This window comes from Anarhichas minor, unplaced genomic scaffold (assembly GCF_050575085.1).
Source record: "Anarhichas minor isolate MPS153535 unplaced genomic scaffold, ASM5057508v1 ptg000136l, whole genome shotgun sequence".
Classification (NCBI taxonomy): domain Eukaryota; kingdom Metazoa; phylum Chordata; class Actinopteri; order Perciformes; family Anarhichadidae; genus Anarhichas; species Anarhichas minor.
The window spans coordinates 481,926-493,449 of record NW_027466582.1 but is presented as its reverse complement, the minus strand read 5'-3'; the positions used below and the strand labels follow the sequence as shown (position 1 = coordinate 493,449).

General features: G+C 42.1%; 2 protein-coding genes across 2 annotated transcripts; one reads left to right on the top strand and one right to left on the bottom strand.

Moving 5' to 3' along the window:
- The first annotated feature begins 196 nt into the window (after window positions 1-196).
- crnkl1 (crooked neck pre-mRNA splicing factor 1) lies at window positions 197-8,356 on the top strand. Its single transcript, XM_076083893.1, has 14 exons — window positions 197-361; window positions 2,212-2,364; window positions 2,684-2,775; window positions 2,869-3,027; window positions 3,191-3,357; window positions 3,513-3,691; window positions 3,800-3,970; window positions 4,652-4,843; window positions 5,389-5,448; window positions 5,560-5,640; window positions 6,618-6,857; window positions 6,944-7,045; window positions 7,322-7,570; window positions 7,807-8,356. Exons 1-14 carry the CDS (start codon window positions 314-316, stop codon window positions 8,212-8,214), a joined length of 2,301 nt encoding a protein of 766 aa, XP_075940008.1. The 5' UTR covers window positions 197-313; the 3' UTR covers window positions 8,215-8,356.
- naa20 (N-alpha-acetyltransferase 20, NatB catalytic subunit) lies at window positions 8,294-11,373 on the bottom strand. Its single transcript, XM_076083894.1, has 6 exons — window positions 11,257-11,373; window positions 10,626-10,650; window positions 10,410-10,500; window positions 10,072-10,207; window positions 9,500-9,645; window positions 8,294-8,621 (listed from the first exon to the last, which is right to left on the bottom strand). The coding sequence occupies exons 1-6, from the start codon at window positions 11,307-11,309 to the stop codon at window positions 8,536-8,538; spliced, it is 537 nt and encodes a 178-aa protein (XP_075940009.1). The 5' UTR covers window positions 11,310-11,373; the 3' UTR covers window positions 8,294-8,535.
- Window positions 11,374-11,524: the final 151 nt, after the last annotated feature.

Sequence of the window (11,524 nt, the reverse complement as noted above, 5' to 3'; positions counted from 1 at the left end):
AAACACCTGTAAGTTAACACGGATAACTGCAGCAGCCTTTAGCTAACTGCTAACTAGCTCAAACAAACTAACCATAGTAACGGTTCGCAATGCCTGCTGGATACTGTCATGGCGGCTCGCTGCAGCCTTAGCTAACTGCTAACTAGCTCAAACAAACTCCGTAACCACAGTAACGGAATAAGACTTCGCAATGCATGCTGGGTACTGTCATGGCGGCTGGCGCTTGAAAACGTTTCGTCGACTGTGTTTCTAGTTGTGTTGTTGTTGTCCTAACGTTTTTTAAGTAAGTTTGGTAACGTACGTTTTTGCAAACATGGCGTCCACCGCGGCAGGTAAACAGCGGATACCGAAGGTGGCGAAGGTAAGAAAAAGAAAAAGAAATAAAAGCTCCCGTAGAAAAGCCATGAGCTCTTTTTACTTCGGCTAAGCTACATGCTAACAGACAGCTAGCGCTAAAGTTTAAAGGAGGTTACGCATGTTTGCTTTTGACCACGTGTAGATCGTTTAAATCTGTAATATCACATAAGAATATACATTAAAATTATTGTTTTTGGAGTGGTGACGTCAGTCTGACGGAAACCGCACGAGCTCGACAACCGCTAACGTTAGCTTCCTTTCCTTTTGTAAGCTAACTGAGGGTTTGTATTGGTTATATTTGTCCAACGTGCTGCACTTTGTTTGGGTTTTACTGTGTTTACGCTCTGATACGTTATCAAGTCAGTGCTTCCTGTTGTCTACATTATTAGGCTTTTCACCTCTCTGGAAACTCATTTTAAACATGTTTCTAAATGCTCGCCACTCTTTCTGAAGCCCACACAAACACAATATTTTATGAATATGTAAAACAAGGTAAGCGGAATTGGCTGACATACATAATACATAATCATTATTATTGTATGTTTTATACATAATACATGCATACATAATGCTGTCATTACACTACATATAACCCCATGAGGAGGAGTGATGCTAGCTTATTTCATGCACAAACACATGCTAAGTCCACATGGATATATAAAGCACCTTATGTATCCAAGCAAGTGTACATAACATCTTGAATTTACACATTAATCACAGTGTATTATCTCCTCTCCAAAGTTATCTAATCAAGTCTCACACAAACACATTTACAATATTCATAAACACTTAAAAGATGGTACGCTGAGTTGGCTGCACTAAACAAAAATATAAACTCAACACCTTTGTTTTTGCTCCCACTGATCATAAGTTGAAGTGAAATATCTGATACTGTCTGCACACTTCTACAGTGACCTCTTATTGTGACCAGCCCAAAGCACACCTGTGTAATAATCATGCTGTTCAATCAGCATATTGATGTGCCACACCTGACAGGTGGATGGACTGTCTCACCAAAGGATTTTAACAAATTAGTGAACACAGTTTGAGAGAAATATGCTTTTTTGCGTGCAAAGTAAAAACAGAAGTGATGCGTTTATATTTTTGTTCAGTGTACATCTAGTAGTAGGAAGTGGAGGACTCATGTGTATACGAGTGTCAAGTCCACATCGCTCTATAAGCCCCCTTATATACCTGTGGAAACAAAGATTGAACATTTAACATCACAATACAGACGGAGTGCTCTGTCTCCTCCAAAGAACTAATTCATTCTGCTACAAAAGAATCCTGAGCTCCTCACAGCTCAAGTCTTGCAAAGTCATCCAAACTAAAGAAATATGTATATTTTACGAAACATGTTGCCCTGAAATCCTCTTATAATGAGAACTAAAATAACCAAATTAATTAGTCTTCAGTCTCACCTGTATTGTAACCAGACCGACCTGTTTCTTTGAGTTATCAGGGTTGAACCTGAATGTAGCTGTGTACAGTCATAGAAATGTTCTATACATGTATGCAGGTTCCCTTTACTACGTATATTATAGAATAAACATTCATATACACATATAATCAGTTAGCACGGTCATATTAAGTACACCTACATTCTTTACATACGTGTATAATACTACTAAAACACACACAGCCATGTTTTACTCACAGTTGCCTCTGAAATATTCCCAGTTTTAACATTTCTGTTAAATTCCTGTTCTTGTGTTGACTCAAACAATCAACTTAATAAGTGAGATCTTTATATTACGGGCTAAAGAAATCAGACGGTTTCACAAGTGATGGATAGTCGGCATTAAGACATGAAGAACTCATGTTAAAGGACTTCTTGTTGTTCTTGTGTTGCAGGTGAAGAATAAAGCTCCCGCAGAGGTTCAGATCACTGCTGAGCAGCTGCTGAGAGAAGCCAAAGAGAGGGAGCTCGAACTTCTGCCGCCGCCACCGAAACAGAAGATCACCGACGAGGAGGAGCTCAACGATTACAAACTCAAGAAGAGGAAGGTGAGCGGCTGCCTCTCATTTCCTCCACTGACGGAAATGTTTAGATTTAAACGTGCAGCGAGTAAGTGAAGAAAGTAAGAAAGTGTCAAATCTGACTAAAACAGTCGAGATTCTTTATTCATATTGGATGTTTTAGCATAATTTACTTGTTAAATGCAGCATATATAACAAACATTTTGCCTCCTGTGGATCGAAAATTTCAGTTGGCAATTTTGCGATTTAGATTTAAAAAACTTAGCTTAAATGTGCCGCCCTTGTGTCACGTGATTATACTTGTATTCTAACTTTCTGTCAAACTGTTTTCTACCTTTTCTTTCAGGGGTTTGAAGACAACATCAGAAAGAATCGGACTGTCATCAGTAACTGGATCAAATACGCACAATGGGAGGAAAGCCTGAAGGAGATCCACAGGTAGTCAGCCAGGAAATGATTTCCTCATAACATTCCCACACACGTCTCTGCCGTAGAGTTTTCCCTCATCGCTGCTTCCTCTGGTTTTTTTAGGGCTCGTTCCATTTACGAGCGAGCGCTGGACGTCGATCACCGCAACATCACGCTGTGGCTGAAGTACGCCGAGATGGAGATGAAGAGCCGGCAGGTCAACCACGCCCGCAACATCTGGGACCGAGCCATCACCATCCTCCCTCGAGTCAACCAGTTCTGGTACGAAGGAAACAGTTTGTGCTTCATTTCACATTTACAGCGCGTGTCATGAAGTTAAACGGCTCATAATTCTACTGAGTCAGTAAAACTCTATTTACACTCTGATGGTTAATGTTAAAGTGTGGAATTATTTATTCACGTTTGACTTTGTGTGCGGTAAAAGGTACAAGTACACCTACATGGAGGAGATGCTGGGGAACGTGGCCGGCTGCAGGCAGGCGTTCGAGCGCTGGATGGAGTGGGAGCCCGATGAGCAGGCCTGGCACTCCTACATCAACTTTGAGCTGCGCTACAAGGAAGTGGACAAAGGCCGCACCATCTATGAGCGATATATCCTTTTTTTGTGGGTGTGAAGTGATGACAACAAAGTCAGTAAATCCTCACATTAGAGAAACTGGAACCAGAGAATATTTGATGTTTTTTGCTTTAAAAACTTGCTAATAAAAAGATATTTGTCGAGTAATCAAACCTTAACTCCGCTGTACTCGTCATCGTTCACCCCGAAGTGAAGAACTGGATCAAGTACGCTCGTTTTGAAGAGAAGCATGGCTACATCGCTCACAGCAGGAAGGTGTACGAGAGGTCGGTGGAGTTCTTCGGCGAGGACTATGTGGACGAAAACCTCTTTGTGGCCTTCGCCAAGTTTGAGGAGACGCAGAAAGAGGTTTGTGATGAACTAAACCCACCTAATTAATTCATATCAGAGCCTCACTCCTTTGCTTTCTTGTTTTGCTGGAATATTAAAACTGTTGATATCTTTGTCCCTTTTCAGTTTGAACGTGTTCGGGTCATCTACAAGTACGCTCTGGACCGGATCCCTAAGCACCAGGCACAGGAGCTCTTCAAGTTCTACACCATGTTCGAGAAGAAGTTCGGAGACCGGAGGGGAATCGAGGACGTCATCGTCAGCAAACGAAGGTTCCAGTACGAGGAGGAAGTCAAGGTATTTATTGTGGAAAATCAGTATGTTTCTACAAAATATATCCGGAGCTTTTGAGCGCTTCATCTTTGATTCACATGAATATTCAGATTCCTTACATTTTTGGTCTATTATTGAGTTATGAAGTAAGTTTATTTTAAGTTTTAAAAAAATCAGACAAAAGGGTTAAATGTTGGGTGAAATATCTAGAATCTGTTTTTATTTTCTTGATAGTTCTCAACTTTTTAAATATATCATATCGGCCTGAATATGAGATACTTTCCTGTTGAGTCTCTGTGACCAGCGGGACGAAAGAAAGTTACTTCCTGTTCACGGAAAACATTACTTCCTGTTCAAGGAAAATAAGTTACTTCCTGTTCAAGGAAAAGAGGTTACTTCCTGTTCAAGGAAAAGAGGTTACTTCCTGTTCAAGGAAAAGAGGTTACTTCCTGTTCAAGGAAAATAGGTTACTTCCTGTTCAAGGAAAAGAGGTTACTTCCTGTTCAAGGAAAATAAGTTACTTCCTGTTCAAGGAAAAGAGGTTACTTCCTGTTCAAGGAAAATAGGTTACTTCCTGTTCAAGGAAAAGAGGTTACTTCCTGTTCAAGGAAAATAGGTTACTTCCTGTTCAAGGAAAAGAGGTTACTTCCTGTTCAAGGAAAAGAGGTTACTTCCTGTCCTCACCACTGACGTTTCCCCCGTCAGGCGAACCCTCACAACTACGACGCGTGGTTCGATTACCTCCGCCTGGTGGAGAACGACGCCGACCCCGACACGGTCCGGGAGGTTTACGAGAGGGCCATCGCCAACATCCCCCCCATCCAGGAGAAGAGACACTGGAAGAGATACATCTACCTGTGGATCAACTACGCTCTGTACGAAGAGCTGGAGGTCAAGGTGGGTTCGCTCGCTGCTCCTCATCCTCACCCGTCACTTCAAGAGACCGAGGAGGAAGGAATCCTGTAAATGAGTTGGAAAAGTCAAATAAAAAAGAGATTAAATATTTATTTATTTGCACATAAACACGAAAATAAAAACACTGTAAAAATCTTTTAGTTTTTTTAAATTGTGCGGGAGATGACGTATAAAAATACCTCCCATTTTTAGATACACATAGTCGTACTTGAAAAAATTGTTCATGGATAAAAAGATGAGGAAACAAAAATTGCATAATTCATCAAAATTTCAAGACTAAGCTGTAATACAAAAATGTAATTACAGTCCTTTTAATATGTTTGTTTAATAACGATGAAGTAGATTTTGATTGTAGGTTGTTCCAAACAGCTGCTGCTCTTCAATACAAATTAATTAAAAGTGTTACTGAATAAAAGTTTCCTCAGAAACTAATTAACTCCAATAAATTACGATGTCATATCAATGCTAAACTAACAATAAGCTGTGCTAATTATCTCTATAACATTTTTATTCTTTTATTTATTCAGGATCCAGAGAAAACCAGGCAGGTGTACCAGGCCTCTCTGGACCTCATCCCACATAAAAAGGTAATTCAGATTTGAGCTTTCTCTCCGAATACCTCTCTGATTCTCTTGTTTGTCTCATAATGAAGTCCGTTAAAGTGTAAAGATTGTGATCATCTTGTGTTTTCGTTTCAGTTCACGTTCGCTAAGATCTGGCTGCTCTACGCTCAGTTTGAGATCCGGCAGAAGAACCTTCAGGGAGCCAGACGGGTCATGGTGAGACTTTCTAAAAGATATTCCTGTCGTTTAGATCAACATTTAGTCAAAGAGTAGGTTTCATTAGAGGGTAATGTGTTCTGATGAATGCTGATACATTTACCTTTATTTGAACATTAGTGTTTCATTCATATTCAAATAGATTTTTCAAGAGATGCCACAATAAATACCAAACGACATGAACAGACTTCCAGTTTTTAACTCTAAAGCCGCACATTCACTACAACCCTGAACGTATTGCATCGGACATTAGACAGACTTTATCCGGTCGGCTCCCGAGTACTAAAGTCTGTGTAATGTCCGGTTGAGCCCGTCTGTGAATAGACGCTCATCGTCCGGAGAATTCACAGCGAGCAGGAGAAACCGTAAGAAAACCAGACATCCGAGGGTGAAGAATAAGGGTGACTTAAACAAACACGGCAACAAAGTCTTAAAGCTGCATTCTCTCTAGTGTCCACCAGGGGGCGACTCCTCTGGTTGTATAGAAGTCTATGAGAAAATGACTCTACTTCTCTCTTGATTTATTACCTCAGTAAACATTGTAAACATGAGTTTATGGTCTCAATCTCTAGTTTCAAGTCTTCTTCAATACAGCATGATGTTCATTTAGTACATTATGGTCCATTTAGAGTCAAACAGACCATAAAGCAGGGGATGCTTTAGGGCGGGGCTACACGGTGATTGACAGGTCTCTACCAGAGATGTATACGGCGTCTCTACATCACTCCTCCTCAGTCCATATATGGTCACTTCCTGTTCACTGGTTGATAAAAAACAAGATGGCGACGGCAAAATTGCCAAAGTCTAGGCTTAAAAACATCAGTCCACAAACCACGAGTCCACTTATATACAGTCTATGGTTCAAACCTGATTCTCTAAAGATTGTGCAGAGTTCATGTGAACATAAACCATCTGGTGAAGATGCATTAATAGTGTCTCTTTGAATACTAAAAGGCTTCGTGGTTTCTCTTCCTCAGGGCACAGCGATCGGTAAATGCCCGAAGAACAAGCTGCTGAAGGGCTACATCGAGCTGGAGCTGCAGCTGCGAGAGTTCGACCGCTGCAGGAAGCTGTACGAGAAATACCTGGAGTTCAGTCCGGAGAACTGCACCACCTGGATCAAGTTCTCCGAGCTGGAGACCATCCTGGGAGACGGGGAGAGGGCGCGCGCCATCTTTGAACTCGCCATCGGACAGCCGCGGCTGGATATGCCGGAGGTAACGTTTTAGTGTTTGTTTAAAGGGATATGGACTAAAGAAATCTCAAATATTACCATTAATATTCAACTTGTGTGTGTTTCCAGGTGCTGTGGAAGTCCTACATTGACTTTGAGATCGAGCAGGAGGAGTTTGAAAACACCAGGAACCTTTACAAAAGGCTGCTGCAGCGCACCCAGCACGTCAAGGTGAGACCAGAGACCTGTCAATCACTGTGTAGCCCCGCCCTAAAGCATCCCCTGCTTTATGGTCTGTTTGACTCTAAATGGACCATAGTGTTTCTCAGACTTCTATACAACCAGAGGAGTCGCCCCCTGGTGGACACTAGAGAGAATGCAGCTTTAACACTTGAAGCTTTGAAAGAACTAGAAGTTGCCGCCTGATTCTTATTTTCTTAATCAACCAACTGAGCGTTCACTGTGAGACGATGAACCCTGACCTCTTACCTTCCTCCTCTTCCTCAGGTCTGGATCAGCTACGCTAAGTACGAGCTGTCCATCAACGGCCCCGACCGGCTGCAGAAGAGCCGGCAGATCTTCGAGGAGGCCAACAAGGGCATGAGGAGCTGCGAGGAGAAGGAGGAGCGTCTGATGCTGCTGGAGTCCTGGAGGGACTTTGAGAGGGAGTTCGGCTCCGAGAGCTCGATGGACAGAGTGAGGGAGCTGATGCCTGACAAGGTGAAGAAGAGGAGGAAGCTGACGGCCGAGGACGGGGTAAGAATCGGACTATATTCTGTTCTATACTTTATTGGGTGAAAATATCAAACTGAGCACAAGCCTGATAATCAATTTATATTTTAAGTTATTAATGAAATAACTTAACTCAGGATTTACTGCTTTGCATCATCAACTGAACATCTTTGGACTGCGAGTCGGATTAAAGACGTTTTTGCACTTTAAATGAATCGATCTCAGACGTTAACCTCGGTCTCTTGTCGTGGTTCTTTCAGTCGGACGCCGGCTGGGAGGAGTACTACGACTACATCTTCCCAGAGGACGCCGCCAACCAGCCCAACCTCAAACTGCTGGCCATGGCAAAGATGTGGAAGAGGCAGCAGATGGTGGACGACGACGAAGATGAAAACGGCGAAGACAACGACGATGAAGGCGAGAAAAGTCCAGAGAAAAGTCCAGAGAAATCTCCCGAGGCGGCCGAAGAGACGTCGCCCTCAGACAAACCGGCAGCTCCTCCTGAGAACGACTCCGGAAGAAACGCTGAGAATGAAACAGAAAAGGAGGAGAAGAAGACGACGACGAAGGACGACGATCGAGATGATAGCAGCAGCAGTGACAGTCATGATGATGATGGAGGGAAGAAAGAGAAGGAGAGGAAGAGCGGAGAAGAAGATAAAGAGTAGATCTCCGCTCACATGCTCGGGATTCATTTTTCTACCAATCTGTTTTTTTGTTCTTTTTTTAACAAAAACAACCAGCAGCTGGTGATCAGTCTTTATTGTACGACGTGTTCTTCTGCATTATACAAACATCTATTCAAACTCACTCGTTGTGGTTTCTTTTCTTAAGAAAACAGAATTTACAGGAAATGAAAAGTTGATATTTGTACAGCGTGGCTCTCTGACAGTTTGACTATGTACAATGTGCCTGTAATGTTATATATATATATATAATATTAATATATAATATTAATATATGAGGCTGCAGAGAGCCACAGTCTGCTGTTATTCGATGTCCTCTGGTCTGACAGGATGGGGCAGAGGGACGATGGACTTCTGCTCCGAGTCTCTGGACAGAGCTTTCCTCATGTCTGCAACAAGGAGACAAACAGTCGATTTTATTTGATGTGTTGTGGAGGAACAGCGCCCTCTTCTGTTAGCTGTTATAAATACAACATTAGAATACTGGTAATCTGTGCTAATTTAAAATCATTCAAGGGTCAGTTCATCAGAATACATTAAGATCTGGTGGTATTTATCCATGCAGATTTGAGATATTTCTTCTGAAACTTTAAATTCTAAAGGAGGTGAATATAATTCTCTTTGCTCAAAGCTTTTAAAATAACAGAACGATGTTGTTCACAGAATTCTGTTTCTTCAGTATTCGTTCTAATGAAGATGATCCAGAGAAACCTAGAAGAACACGCTGGTGTAACCTGCAAATAAAACCAAACCATCTGCAAAGATTAATGCCACTACAAGTGACAAAACGTTTTATAAGTTTGGTGAACTGACCCTTTAAAAAGGTGACAATTTGCTGTTTACGGTGCTTAAGACTGTTTTCATTTACTTAAATCCAGCTAAATGTGAAAATACAACTTCTTTGTTTTTGCTTTCTGTCCACATCAACCTGTCCTTTTTAAATTACTTTTTACATGCCAATAATGCCAACCTCTTGTTTTAGTGTCATAAGAGTCTTCAGACCTACAGCTTCTTCAAAGCAAGAAGATGACATTAATATAATCTTGATTTGTTTCAGCTCCTCTGAGCTTCAGTTTCAACAGTTCTTGAATGCAACACAGCTTCTGGGTTTCTCTGCACACGACTCAAAGCACCTGAACGCACCACAGTGGTGGACTTTCTATCAAAACTATTTTACCACTCACATTTAAAGAAAAGAATAAAGTTCAGTATTCTGACTAAATCAAGCAGGAAATGAATCTGAAATGTCTACAACGCGTCGTCTCACCGTAAGCGTCTTCGTCGGGCTCTCCGTTGCTGGCCGAGTAATACTCGATCACCGTCCTGTACACGCTGTAGCCCAGACGTTTGTACATGTTCACCGCCACCTGGTTGGAGACACGCACGAAGAGATCCACGAAGAACCCGCCCTTCCTACAAGACACCGGGATGAGGAGAGGACCAGGTGATTTTCAGAGTAAAAGCATCACAACAAGGTACCTATATATGCAGCTTCTGCATAATTTAAAGTTAAGAGGAACGTTAATGTGATGATTCTTTCGGTCCCTGTGGACTAAAGTAGTAGTGTGTACTTCTGGGTACGACGTTGCGTACTTTATGGTAGGACCTCGTGTACTTCTGGGTGTGACGTTGTGTACTTGTAGGTAAGACGTTGCGTACTTCCGGGTACGACGTCGTGTACTTTTGGGTATGACGTTGCGTACTTCTGGGTACGATGTTGTGTACTTCTGGGTACGATGTCGTGTACTTCTGGGTACGACGTTGTGTACTTCTGGGTGTGATGTTGTGTACTTGTGGGTATGACGTCGCGTACTTCATGGTATGACGTCGTGTACTAACCTCTCTGAGATCTCCTCCAGCATCTCCATGAGTTTGGCAGCGAGGCCGAGCCTCCTGAACTCCGGGGCCACGGACAGAGCGGTGACGTGACCGTGCCACTCCTCCCGAGCCACAGATCCCTCCGCCTTCCCCATGACTGCAAGTGTTACAGAGAATGTGACATTATTGATTGTCATGAACAATACGCCTATTTCAAATTTAATATATCAAAATAAAAAGAGAGCTAATAACAACATGTATACAGACGAAGACTTCAGATTAATGTGCACCAAAATTAAATGATTTATTGGTGCAGCAGCTTCACTGAGATGAAAACATCAAACGGAGCATCAACTTACTGTAGCCCATCAGTTCACCACCAGGAGCCTCGGCCACGATGAAGTACTCGGGCCAGTGAGCCAGGTACTGCAGGTAGAACGGGATCCCATACTGGAGGTCAACGGTCAAAGGAAACTACAGACGACTGCTACATATTAATGAGTTTGTAGTTCTAAGACATGACAACGATGAGCTAAGGTGGTTATAGCTAACGTTCATCTTAAAGTGAAGGATACGGTTTCTGTCAGAGGGTCCAAGTTACTGTTGAATAAAACACAAACAAACCTTTAACGTGATCTGTTATTTATCTGTTTGAAGTCAATGCTCTCTTCTCCTCTTCCTCCCTCCTACTCCCGTCCTCTCATCTTTTTCATCCTCCTCTTCCCTCTCCTCCCTCCTCCTTTTCCTCTTCTTCTTCATCCTCCTCTCATATCTCTCCTCCTCCTCCTCCTCCACATCGTACGTAATACCCGCGACGGACCAAACATCATGATTTAAGTGGCATTTTGTCCCTCACATCCTAGCTAGGTTAGCTGACTAGCATTAGCTAGCTAAACAAAAACACATTATATATTTTACTAAAGGACAGTTAGTTGTCTGATTAAATGTGTGCCAATTAGTCCAGAGGACACCAACGAGTCACACGATGTTTCAGTCGAGCATTGATTAAGTAGCATGGTGTTAATAACAACGGAACTACTAAATTATCTCTATTTTTAAAGGGAGTTTGGCACAACATTCTCTGCTAATTTCGGTTAGCCTGCTAAAGCGGATGTACACCAAACACAGGATGTGCAAACTAATTGTTTGCACCAACTGGATAGTAAACATAATCTATACGATAAAAACAGACAAAACCTCACTCACATATTGTTGAATTTAAATAAATCATCGCAGGTAAACGGTCTTAATGTTGTCATGTTAGCTCGCTGCTCTGTGTCCTTTCACCTCACGGAGGAAGAGAGACATCGGCTCACTTTAAAAGAAAAGAAAATAGCAGCGCCCCCTGGCGGACTGGAGGTAGTGGTACAATTATACAATAATAACGGCCACAAATACACTCAGTTACCAGTTTATAACTAATAAAGTCTGATAAAACAGCCCTGTAATAAATGTTTATTTTGTTTTAAAACTG